General features: G+C 36.3%; 1 protein-coding gene across 13 annotated transcripts in view; it reads right to left on the bottom strand.

Annotated features, from left to right (window-relative positions):
* INPP4B (inositol polyphosphate-4-phosphatase type II B) overlaps positions 1-12496 on the bottom strand; it is a 428243-nt gene that overhangs the window by 98717 nt on the left and 317030 nt on the right. For 5 of the 13 annotated variants that reach the window (XM_065836255.2, XM_071808036.1, XM_071808038.1 and 2 more), the window contains one exon: positions 10171-11560. The exons of 3 other annotated variants lie outside the window; for them this stretch is intronic. In XM_065836255.2, the coding sequence (XP_065692327.2) occupies positions 11386-11560 (175 nt within the window). In that variant the 3' untranslated portion in view covers positions 10171-11385. Of the gene's footprint in view, positions 1-4850; positions 10135-10169; positions 11561-12496 lie in introns of those variants that run through there. 5 more of the 13 variants (XM_065836253.2, XM_071808034.1, XM_065836257.2 and 2 more) reach the window with 4 other exon arrangements.

Raw genomic sequence — 12496 nt, 5'->3', positions numbered from 1 at the left:
TAAAATAATCCATAATTAGGAAATGTGTCTTTTAGGGTACTAATCATAGGAAAGCACAATTTTGAGTTAGCATCATTGTAATTACAAGTTAAATCCACTGACATGGTCACAAGAGCTTCCCTTCGAAACCTGGCACTTCATAGCAATCTATTTTTCCAGACACTTACACATGGTAACTGGAAGTTGCACCTTAAGCATAGGAATCAGTGAGTTATCTCTGATGTTCGTCTTGTCTAAGTCAGTATCAGGTATGCAGTCTGCCTCATGCTCTTGAAGAAAACAATTGGGTTTTTTTTTTTATTCTAAAATTCCCCTTTGTGTGAATGGTTATTCTGTTGCGTGTGTATGCAGACAGTTAGTAACTTAACAGGCATTTTAGTGCCTTAGTACTGCTAGAAGTCGTAATATTTTCTTTTTAATGATGTCCAAACAAACTATCTGTTAAAAATAAACTGCACAGTAGCACAGTGGGAAACAAACTGTAGCAGGCGCAAGATCAAAAGAAATTAAGTGCCAGAGCTCTGGCCCATGTGCTTGTAAAAACTGATTTGACTTAATAAGTTTAATGCAAAAGGGAAGTGCATTGTGTGGACTGCTTTTCTGTTGATTTTTTAAAAGTGTGGGAGCACATCTTCCCTGCTGATGTCCGTTAACTATGCTCATAAATACATAAACTGTCTGCTTCACATTTTTTTAAACTATTATCAGCATTTCATAGCTAAGCACACTGACTGGATTCACACAAACCTGCTAACAGCTGCTGCTTTCCACTCATATTAAATGCTCGCTTCTTTTTCCCATATTGGTATTAAAAAAGTAAAAGCCCTCTTTTTTTTCCCCCTTTTTTAAACAAAAAATCCCTCTGTTTCAACAAAGCATGGAGGTGGTGTATCATAAGAAGGTAAAGGTAGCTGTTGAGAGCACTGCTTAATATTACTTAATGGTATTTTGTGAGTTTTTTTGTCTCGGTTTTGTTTATTTTGTTGTTTTTGTTTGATTGGTTTAGGTTTTTTGGGGGTTTGTTTTATTTTCAGGGTGAAAATTAGCTTAGTTTGCATCAGAAGTTCCTGTAGAATAGTGTAAATATTTAACTTATCTAAACAAGCGAGAACTTTCTGTTTATATGAGGCCTTGTAATCAACCTCTCAAAGGTGTTTTAATCTTTGGATGTGAAACAGAGAGACACAATGCTTATAAATCATAAGAAAGTTTGCCTGGATGCATTCTTGTACTCCTTACTTTCTCAGTTAGGCACTGTCTTGGTCCCTTTGCAAGGGTATAGAAAGTGACATGACCATTTCTCTGCAAAATCATTTTGCCTGTATGAGAATGTATGTACATGACACCTGCTTGGCTGATCAACCACTGGTCTTAAGCAATCCTGTCATTTGTTCAAAGACATTTTTCATATTCATGTTGATAAGCTGGTAGTCTATTTCCATCATAACCGCTACCACGGTCATGAAGCAATAAAGTGAACTTCAAGCGTATCTGAGGTGAATGTTGAATGCACTCTAAAATGCAGAGCTCAGGTTAAAGACATGACCTTCCTTATCTGTCCTTGACTAGTTGGAGATCAGTCAGTTCCCTGATTTTATTACATCTGTTTATCTCCTGGACAAACTCTAACTCAAAAGGAAGCCTACAGAGGGTGGAAGCAAGGATAGGTAGCCCAGGAGGAATACTGAGAAATTGTCCGAGAATACAGGGATCAGATTAGGAAAGCTAAAGCCCTGATGGAATTAAATCTGACCAGAGATTTTAAGGGCAACAAGAAAAGCTTCTATAGGTACCTCAGTGGTAAAAGGAACACTAGGGGAAATGTGAGCCCTCTCCGGAAGGAAATGGGAGATTACCCAATTTATGAACATCCTTCTAACACATTCTTTGTCACTATTTCCTGATGTTTGGGTCCTGCTTGAAAACTATTAAGAGCCAACAATATTTCCCTTAACTTTGGCTTCTCTAACCTTTCCCTTACCCCTCCCCTCCCCCCCCAATATCAAAGAGAAACTACATTCAAAGTGTTGAGACTCTACTGTGGTTTAACCTACCCTGATTTAATTAGCACCAGAGAAAACAGAATTAAGCTGTTATTTATGCAATGTATTTTTTTTCTTTCATAATTGCCCAAACAGGTTGGAAACCAATGTCTCACTAGCAAAACCAGACCCCATTCAGATGTTTCTGAATCTTTTACTGCATATATCCCTCATAAAGAGACCACGTTAAAGGCAAATATTTGCTTTAGTGTGCAAGTTGCCTAAACTACAATAACTTACAGGAAACTGCCATCACCTTTTCTGTGTACTAAAATTGTATTCAGAGACCATGAACAAGCTCTCCTGTACGGGGTCTTGTATGAACAAATATTTTTTTGCCATTCACAGTTCTGAGCCAAAGCCCAGGAATGTGAATGCTTCCAAATCCTCTCTCAAAACTGGGTTCTTGGAGTTAGTTTCTCACCTGAAGTACCCCACTTCTGATCCTTCACTTGTGCATGATGACTTTAGGATCAGACTTTAAACTTTCCTCTGTTTCAAAATACGTTAAGATTAATACTGAGAGAAAATCTCTAAGGAGTGATATCACCCCAGGGGCGAATTCTGCTGTGGCAATCAGTGCTTGTGTGGATGACAGTTGTTCTAATTCTGTTCAAGTCAGCAGTTTAAACTCTTTTGTCCTGTAAGCTATAGCAATCAGAAAGTATTCTTGCATGGAAAATGGATATCCACATGCACTTTGCTGGGGAAAGATAAAACATGGCAGTATCTTGCCCTTGTTCTTATGCTGTCATTCTCACAGCCTTACACCTGCCCAGAACCATTAGGGCATGCTCCTAGGGGAACAGATTGCCACCGGCACATAATTCACCCTTTCCTTCCTCCAGGTTGTAGCCTTTGGTTTACACTGCAGACTCAAAGACACAGATGCACAAAGCCTGACAACCTGTCAGCAGACAGAACTGTCCCGACCAAGGCCGGCTGTGGACTGTGCCAACACCATTATCAGCAGGAACAACCAGCCAAGGCTTGAGCCCTTATGGCTCCTGACAGGAACAGCAGACTGAGCCTGGGAAACATCTTCCCTTTCCTTTTCTCTCTCTCCTTCTGTTTTTTCTTTTGCCCAGAAATAACTTTCACCATTAGAGGCAACACATGCCACCAGACAGACTACAGGCCCTGCTAAAGCTTTGTTCATCTCAATCTATCTTTGTGCAACATCCCAATAGCAAAACTGTTTTCATCTGCTAGAAATGTTCTATTTTTTAACTGATCTTATTTAACTGCCTTTTCCTACCCTACAGTACATCAAAAATATTTAAGTGTAAATATAATATGCATGTGTATACATACATATACACATATTAAAAAAAAACCTCAGCTACTCTTCAGCTTCTTATGCCAGTTTATTTAGAGTTAGTTTGCATCTTCTCCAATGCCAAAAATCTTTCCTGTATCAGAGCACGTGTACTTCTCATTTATGTACTGGGTTAGCACTGTACTTGGACAGCCTACACAGAAATGCATAGGGCCTGTTTATTTGGGCAAAGCAAGCAGCACACAGTCCCATTAGAATCTAGAACCTTATTGCCCTTAATTCTGTTAACAACAGTTGTCACAGACCTACTGAAGGCTGAGATCCACACAAGACCAAACAGTAAGTACACAGCAGAGCTCCCACTGACTTGCCAAGCAGAAGCAGCATTTCTGTACATATATGCTCCATGTCAACAACAGACAGCCTGGTGCAGACCACCTCAGATTATGGTTCAAAAACATTAGGTCATAATTCTCCTTAAAAATGCCCTAAAGTAACTTTGGAAGGGGAGCTGATGAAAATGCACTTCCACTATCATCCTACTTTATCATCTCATTACAGTTGTAGGTTGTTTTTTTTCCTCCTTTTCTCTCTTACATTGTTATGAGAAAAAAGTAGTTCCCAGTTGATACAGAAGATAAAATCTGTAAGCATGCAAAATGAGACAACGTATTTTTTAAGACCATCACTTTTATTAGTAAGAGGCAAAATTTCTAGGCTAAATGCTAACAGCTTTATAACTTATTACCATAATAATCATTAGTTCCTAGTGCTTTCTAAAGGTTATCAAGAACCTTGCAGGTAATTAACATCTCACTGAATTTATCACAGTAAAACAACTAAACATACTAACATATAAACAGAGAGAGTAAATTATGCAACAATCATAGTACTAATAATACAGAAGGTGAGCCACATTTTATTATATTCCCAAAAGAATGTCTGTTTGCTACACTTCAACCAATCGTGGAGAACTTACCTTTTACTGCGATGACAGGTCATAAAATAAATCTAGTTATCAACAATAGCTGAAAACCAAAAAAGCACAGAGGCAAGCCTTACATATTTCCCAAGGTCTAGAATTCTGCATTAGGATGATGAAGACAAAATCCCAGCCCAAACATACCATGTGGCCTTTTTAATAGTCTTCATCCTGAAAGATGTTGATGCCACCTCTGTTACACTGAATAACTCTCTATAGATCAATAGTTATGTGAAAGAGGCTTCCACGCGTATGTGAATGTTTTGTCTTTAATTAGAAAATGCAGGACCCACCTGGTTCTGAGATGAAAGTTGTAGTAAGACCAGAAACTACATGAACAATTAATTTATGGCCATTGCAGGCTTTTTACTGTCATATCAGAGCTTTTCTTAAATACTTGCTCCAAGCAGTGATGAGACCCGTGAATGGGCTTCCACTGACTCCTTTAGCTGGGAACCCACTCTCAGCACCACGCACAATCTGCCCTCTGGGTGATGCCATCACAATGAAAATGAAAAATGAATAATAAACAAAAAAGTCAGAAACATAAAAAATAAACATCACATTTATTTAAATAAAAATATACACACAGTGTACAATGGGCATGGCTTACAGACAGCAATGAAACAAAAATGCGAAGTCCTGAAATATAAAAAGAGTTTAATTGCTATAGTTGTGCTTCATTTCTCCAAACACACACACACAAAATGGACTGAAGTCCTGTTAATGCTTCTTATACATGTGCTTCAGAGCATGAGACAGGAACATCACAAGGAACAGCTACACAAAATGAAAACAAGTACCAAAGTAACTTGGAATTTTAGAAACTTTAAAGCCAGAGTAATCATAAGGAAAACAAAAGTGCTGAAAACTTCCAAACTACTTTGCATGCATGGGATGAGTACAAAACACCACTTCCAGTAATTAGAGATCTAAGTAAGAGCAGTATGGGCCAAATCTCACCGCTACAAACCCCACAGGTCCAGAGTGCCCTATTATCACACTCAGCTTTCTACCACAACTCTTTCTCCCTGCCAGCACACAAACCGGATAGATTGGTTCACAAGTGTCTTCTATTTTATTTATTCTTAAGTATTAAGTTTCATGTTTATTTGAGCCAAAGCAAGCTTGTAATCCCAGATCATGAGTATCATGCTGAAATGGCTGTTATATTACTTATTCAGTAGATGCTATGAGAGAAAGAGCAAACAAATGTTTGAGTGCTTCAGTGTAAAACTGAATGCTCTGGCAACACAACAGTCAATGTGTTGCATGATTAAGGAAAAAGACAATGTTCTAGAGACTGAAGTCTGGGAATTTTATGGGTTTTTTGGTGTTTTTTTTTAAGCCACGCAATTTATAATTTAGGTTTGTGTTTTGAAGAACAGCAAATTATTTTAAAGTACTTTGATTGTAAACATTTGCTTTTAAGACAAATAAGTGAAAAGCAAGATGCAAATTCATGTCTCATGGCATTGCCTGCACAGTGTATTTCTTTACAATAAAAAAGCATAAATATAGATATTACTGGTTTCAAGTTTACACAATAGCCAACTGACACGATATACCTTTAAGACTCTTAACTAATAACATACATTAATTCACGGAAGTAATTTTGCTGCATAGTTTTAAATGTGATTTCTTTCTTTATTATACCAGCTGATGTTCAGTGGATTTTCAGCTTTTTTTTTTTTTAATAAGCAGACCATACAATTTCCTGGAACTTGTGTTTAAAGTAGAAAGAAAAATAAGCTTATTTTCTGAAGCTCACCATAGGCATATTATATGGTGGGCTTCAAAATAATAAGTTGCACTTCTTTATACCTGAATGACTAGTCATGATTTAGAATACCATTACACTTTATTTCACTGCAAACAAGTGCATTTGCATCAGGATTGATTGATTTAGAAAGTTTGTTAATTTCCTTATTTCACTTACATAATGCCAAAATTCAGACAATACAAAAATTAACATTGCAACCGAGTCAGCTAAGGCTCTTTCTCAGTTAATATTTTGTTTCAGCTGTCCTCCTAAATTATTTGTTCTATATAACATATACACGGCTAGCATTCCATCAAAATGCACAGCTTCACATAGACAAAAATCAGATAACAATTAAAAATTTCCATTTCCTAATTGCTCTGTAAAAGCCAAAGTATAAACATTAATTAGAACATATTTTAAATTCCCCACAAGAAGGCTTGAGAAAAAAAGACCTTCCTGCTTAATAATTTCAGGCCTATGCATGTTAAGTTTTGTAACATATTACATAATCTCTGAGAAAAAGTTACTGTAACTCTCCTTTCCTTATGTTTTTTAGGATTTTAAGCTAGCTCTCTATTTAGACACTAGTCTGTGGTAAAAAACCCCATATAAGCATTGTACGAATATTCAAAGCTAGAAGCCCTTACTTCAGGATTCCTTGAGGCAGATCTTATTTCTACAAATAATATCTTCCATAAGACAGGATTTGGCTTTAGATGCCAGATATATTTTTGAATGTTCATACTCTAGCCCTTGAGAACTGCCCTCCTCTCAAAGCAGGTTATTTTATAGCTTACAAAAGTTTTAAGAGAGCAGATTTTCCGTGAATTCACCACCAAGATCAATGTGTTTCCCTTAATCCCTTGCAAAACAAATGCTGTAGCTTCCTCATAGAAATTTATTTGCTTAACTTTACCCCTCTGATATTCACAGCGAACTACAAAAATATGTGCAAGACCTGAGGGATGATTTAAGTCCCCTGTTAGTCATCCAAATAATGTACAGGGCTTAAAGCGGTTTCTACAAAGACTGAATATACTCCAAGTAACGTAACTGCCAATGTGCAGCAAAACGTCCTCTATTTCCTCACAAAACGCAAACCAGAAAAACCACTAGTTATGAGTCCATGCTGAGCAGAGAGCTCAGTTTTGATGCCATGGCCTTTGCCTGTGTGGACTGCAGGAGCGCACAGCAGGCAGCCACCAAACAAGGAAACATCTGAGCCTGTTTCAGTACTGAAGCAATAAGGCTCTTCAAGGGCACTCAGAACCGGGTCAGCGGGTTTTACAAGGGTCTCGTGACCTACAAAAAGATGTTCCCATCAAACACTGGCATTAAAAAGTTCGGCTTTATTTAGCACAAAACCCAGCCGACTCTTCTGTAATGGCCCAAGCCCAGTGAAGTTTCACTACAGCATACAGATTGTTTTTTTTTTCCTTAATTATCTGTAACAAATAATAGAATATTTAATTTCACAATAACATACTGGGAGTGGCTCTTAAAACATAAAGGACAACAATTAAGCACCTTTTTTTTTTTTTTCCCTGCTCCAAAAAATGTGGCTTCAATGTGGAAAACATCTTAAATATCAAGGTAACTTGATAGTCACTACAACATCTTAGAACACAAGTGGGATTAAAATGCTGAGGGATAATATAGTGAGAGACTATTTTCCTGATAAGAAGGAAATGGATAGAATTTCATATTTTGAAACTGACAGAATGCCTATGGGACTAAGAACTACAGGAACCTGCAGTACCCATGAGTGAATATCATCCCCACATAGACTTTTACAGATTGTTTCAGAATTACTATAGGAAGGCAAGCATTCTCTGCTGTGTATCTGTGGAGTTCTTTCAGAGGTGCATGAGGAATTTAACACTATTTCTAAACCGTACATGTAAGCTCTTTGAGCTAACAATACACGTGGCAGATAGTGAGAGCTACTGTGATAGTCTGACATAACAAAATGTTACTTAGGAAGATTTGCGTTCTATAAAGTCACAAACAAGTTTTGTACAGCTCAGTTACGTAACAGTAAAACACCCAAAACCAAATTAATGCACACATCTATCCACCCAATGACTAGTGCCTACTTCTACTGGTACATGACAGCAAAAAAAAAAAAAACAAACCATGCTAGTATATTCTTATCTGCCTGAGCTTATCTATGATGCAACACCAACGCTCCTGACATCTGCTGTTGGAGTAATACATTCCAGAAGAACAGAGAAGTCATTCATGATAGCACATTATTTAATATAAACAAACAACAAATGCACAAAAATACTATTTAAATTACCTAATTTACTTTGGAAAAAAGTTCCAATTAGTTAGGTAAATATATTGTATAGGTGAACTCGTGACTTCACTGAAGTCAATGAGCATTGGAACAAGGATCCCTTCTTGATGTTCTCCTACATGCCCCAAAGCCTGGTCTTGCAAATATACAAGATCAGTTTAACTTTATTCACATTATGGATAATTTTCATGTAATTACCCAATTAGAGTTTGCAGGATCAGGTTCTTAAATATGTATTTTTAATAGTACAGTTGTGGATTTATACCCAGCAATGGGCACTAATGGAGTAAAAAGAACAAATTATAACTTACGGTGCATCAAGATTTCTTGGACTTCCATAGGAGCAAGCAAACATTGACTTCTTTATCCATGGCAATTACAATTTCCTACAGATGCCCAAATTCCCAGCGCAGTTTCATTGGGGTAAGATTCTCACACTTCTGTTCTAGAGATTTTTTTTTTTTCCTCAAAATGAATGCATTACATAAAGGTCAGTAAGCAGTTAACACTTGGTGTTAACACTGTGTTTCTCTCTGAGAGGCAGGAGAAGGCAATAAATAGATACAATTAGAAAACACAAAAGTTATTTGCAAGACAAATTTCAGGACTAACACAAGCTGGCAGAAGGATTAACATTCATTTTTAAAGCTGATACTTCATCCTGGTGTGTCTGCATACAGCTTTACAAATTCAATATAAATCAGCTGCAGTGGCTAACTAGTCCTAATACAGCAGGTTACTCATAATTATAACACTTATCTTAGGCTCTGTAAAAACATACATATTTTTATAGCCTAAAGGTACATTAACTCCTGTATATACAACCCATTTTTCCAATCACTGAAGAAAATTTAGTTTTAAGGGTTTACAGTAAACAGGAACAAGACAGGTCAAATTCAGGTCACCTCACTTGAAGAATTAATCCCCCTGATTTCAATGTGATTTTTGTGAAAGTGAAATAAGTGGTGTTTGGTGTCGGTACAGAAAACCAAGAATGATACAGCCAAGTTAACTGCAAGGAACCAGAATGTAATAATTGAAATTGCAGACTGTAATCACTAAAAACATATTAAGAAGTTAACATGCTTATGTAAAGAAGCTACATGTAAATACCAAAATTATATTTAGCCCAGGTATTAAGATTAACATCTTTCATAAACCCTTCTGTGAAGGATTTAAACATTAGTGATCATGACTTTGGTGCTGTGCTGGTTCCAGAAAACACTATTTCCAATAGCAAGAGACCCCTTGAATCAAATCTCAGTTTTTGGTTCAGAGTCAGAATGCCACCTTCCAGTTTGCTAACTGTGTTCCTATAGCAAATGACATTTCCCTTTTTAATCTTTGGTCAAACTACTCAAAAAACTAATTCCAGTTGGCTTATGAGTCATATTAAGCTTCAATTTCACCAAGAAAAGTTGAATATATTTGGTTTTTTAGAATATTCAGTCCATTGCTTCTTCATGATATTTCATAACAACTGGAGGTTTTTTTTAATGTAAAATGATAAAACCTGATAAAAATAACACCTCAACTGGTTACACATTCCCAATTAATAAGTCATAGAGAGCCATTTTTATATGCACTAATTAGCATAGTGATATAAGTTCCTGATTACATTTTTGTTTAAATTAGGTGTCAGCTTTTCCATATGTCCCTTCTGGAGGTCTGTAGTACTTTGGGAAAGCCATCAGCTGTATCATGTTGAATGCATACTTTCTGCATTTGACATTCTTCAGTACATTCTCTATGCGGCATCCTTCTCTAGTGAAAGGGGGAAAAAGTACAACTTCATGAAACACAGAATAAATAAATATGCTTTATTTGTTCATTGCAGAGTTTCAGCAACAGTTGAAGTAAAAATAACAAAGATTCAACTCTACATTTTTGTTTTCCACAAGTGATGATACATCTTACAAAATTAAATCCAAGGCCAGGCCCAGTTACATTTATTGCCCTCTAGAAATAGGTGATAAGATTTTTTTTCCCCCTAATATACTTGCCCTTGAGGTTTAAAGTTTAGTTTAAAAAATGTAAATACTCTAATGATACATTTTGTTCTAATTCCAGAAATATATTTGCCTTTTAAACTTTCTCATACTTTTTTCAAATTGTTTACTATATATGTGCGAGTACACGTTGCCCTAAAAATGGATATTCTAGGAATAAGGCATTTTATTAAGTCTGGCCCTAGAGATTTGTGAAGGAAAGTTTCATCTCTGCTTCATTTCCTGCATGTTCAGCTTTGCAATGAAAAAAGAAAAACAGAAAGAATGGCTTTTCAAACAGCCCAGTCCAACTCTCTGCTTTATAAAGGAAGGATGTTTGTTCACATACAGTACAAAAGTCACAAGTGCCAAAGTGGTGCATCAAGACATAAACAGGACTCAGTTAAAAAGAATAGAAAAGTGTCTTGAAAGCAAAAGCAACTAAAGCAACAATTACAAACAGGTTAATTTCATTACAAAACAGAACTTACTCTATTCCATTTAGTTAGTTGACAGAAAAGGGTTAGTTGTAGCAAAGTAATAATCATTTGTTAAACAAAAAAGATCCCATTAGCTAATAACCGTGAAAGTAACACAATGGAAGTTAAATCTCACAAACCACCACCCTGTAATATTTGTCTAGGGGTTAGTTTGTGTTGTGCATTTTTTTTCTCTTTTTTTTTTTTTTTTTAATTTTTTTCAGACTAATGACTCTGGAAAGAGGGATTCAAGCATTCAGGATTTCACATCTTCTTGTATACAGCGACAGCATTGTAAGTGGGCTTTCTTTGAGCTAATTACAGTGGGAAAGCTTTACCATGAACAGAAAGAGCAAATCAATTCACTCAATGCATAGTATACTTCTTAAGAGTTCAGAAAAAAATAATGAAAACATAGTACATTTCAGACATTTGTATATTAAAGATGAATCCTTGGAGTCTGAGATTGTAGAAATAATACAGCATAATTCCTTTTTCTAAAGTTAGTTTGTTGCTGTTTGTAGAAAAGAAAGGAACACGAATGAAGTTTATTGATATTTGGCTAATAGCAAAGCGAGACTTAAAATAAGCCACACAACCAGCAAGTGTGAGCTGACAAGCAGCAAGGCGACAGGATAGAAGTGTCGAGAAGTTGGCTTGTTATCAGTTAGACAGCCTGTTTCGGGATCATCCGATTCATTCAGTGCTCCCTGGGTTTGTCTGCTGTTAAACAGGGGAAGTTAGGAACAAATAGAAGAGTATTTAAACAGCAAAGAAAGCCAACGTAGCTATTTTGACAAAGTGAAACTATATAGCATAAATCTATTTCATCAAAATGGCTAAGTGCTTGCAATATATTTATTGTGTTCTACAATCAATATGGGAAGCATGAAGACTCAGCGGCCAGTACATTACTAAGACTGCTAGGTCCCTCAGAGTAGTATTCACAAGATTAAATAACTTAAGCGATGAGCTAACTATGAGTAAAATGAGCATACACACCAAACAGAAATGAAAAGAAAAAAAATAGAGGATATAAAAAAAAAAGCAGCAAAGAAGAGATCACAAATATGTCACAATGCAACACTGACAAAACAGTGTCTCCATGACGTTCACACGTTTTTCAGTCCTGCTTCATTATCTATAATGAAATAGGCAGAAATAGAAAGGGCACATGCTATCTTTTTTAAAGAATTAACTATTCTGAAATAGTTTTAAATGCTGGTAAATTGACTTATCCAAAAATTCATCAGTGCTGGTGATTCAGTTTTGAAGTCAACAGCAGTTCTTTTTATTTAAAGGCTCACACCTACATTTCTGTGAGAAAATTACCTTGTACCTTGTTCAGTCAACTAGGAACTACCTGCCTATAGCAAACTTCTACTCAAGTGCTCTAAGTTGTGTGCTCACCTTCCTACCAGAGCAGCAAGGCTACCTTCAAATGATTGTCTATCTATTCTACTGTAGTCTTGATAGCTGCTCCGCAGGTAGATACTTTGACTATACCTCTTTAATCCCACTGAACTTACTTTCATTTGCATATGCTCAGGACTCTGTCCTTTGGATAATACTGATGAGATTTTTGTTTTTCTATTTACTATGAATATTCCAGAATAAAAAGATAACTCTCCATTTTGCTCTGTGGATTCAACATCCAAA

This window comes from Patagioenas fasciata, chromosome 4, assembly GCF_037038585.1.
Source record: "Patagioenas fasciata isolate bPatFas1 chromosome 4, bPatFas1.hap1, whole genome shotgun sequence".
Classification (NCBI taxonomy): Eukaryota; Metazoa; Chordata; class Aves; order Columbiformes; family Columbidae; genus Patagioenas; species Patagioenas fasciata.
This window is presented reverse-complemented; position numbering and strand designations above follow the sequence as displayed.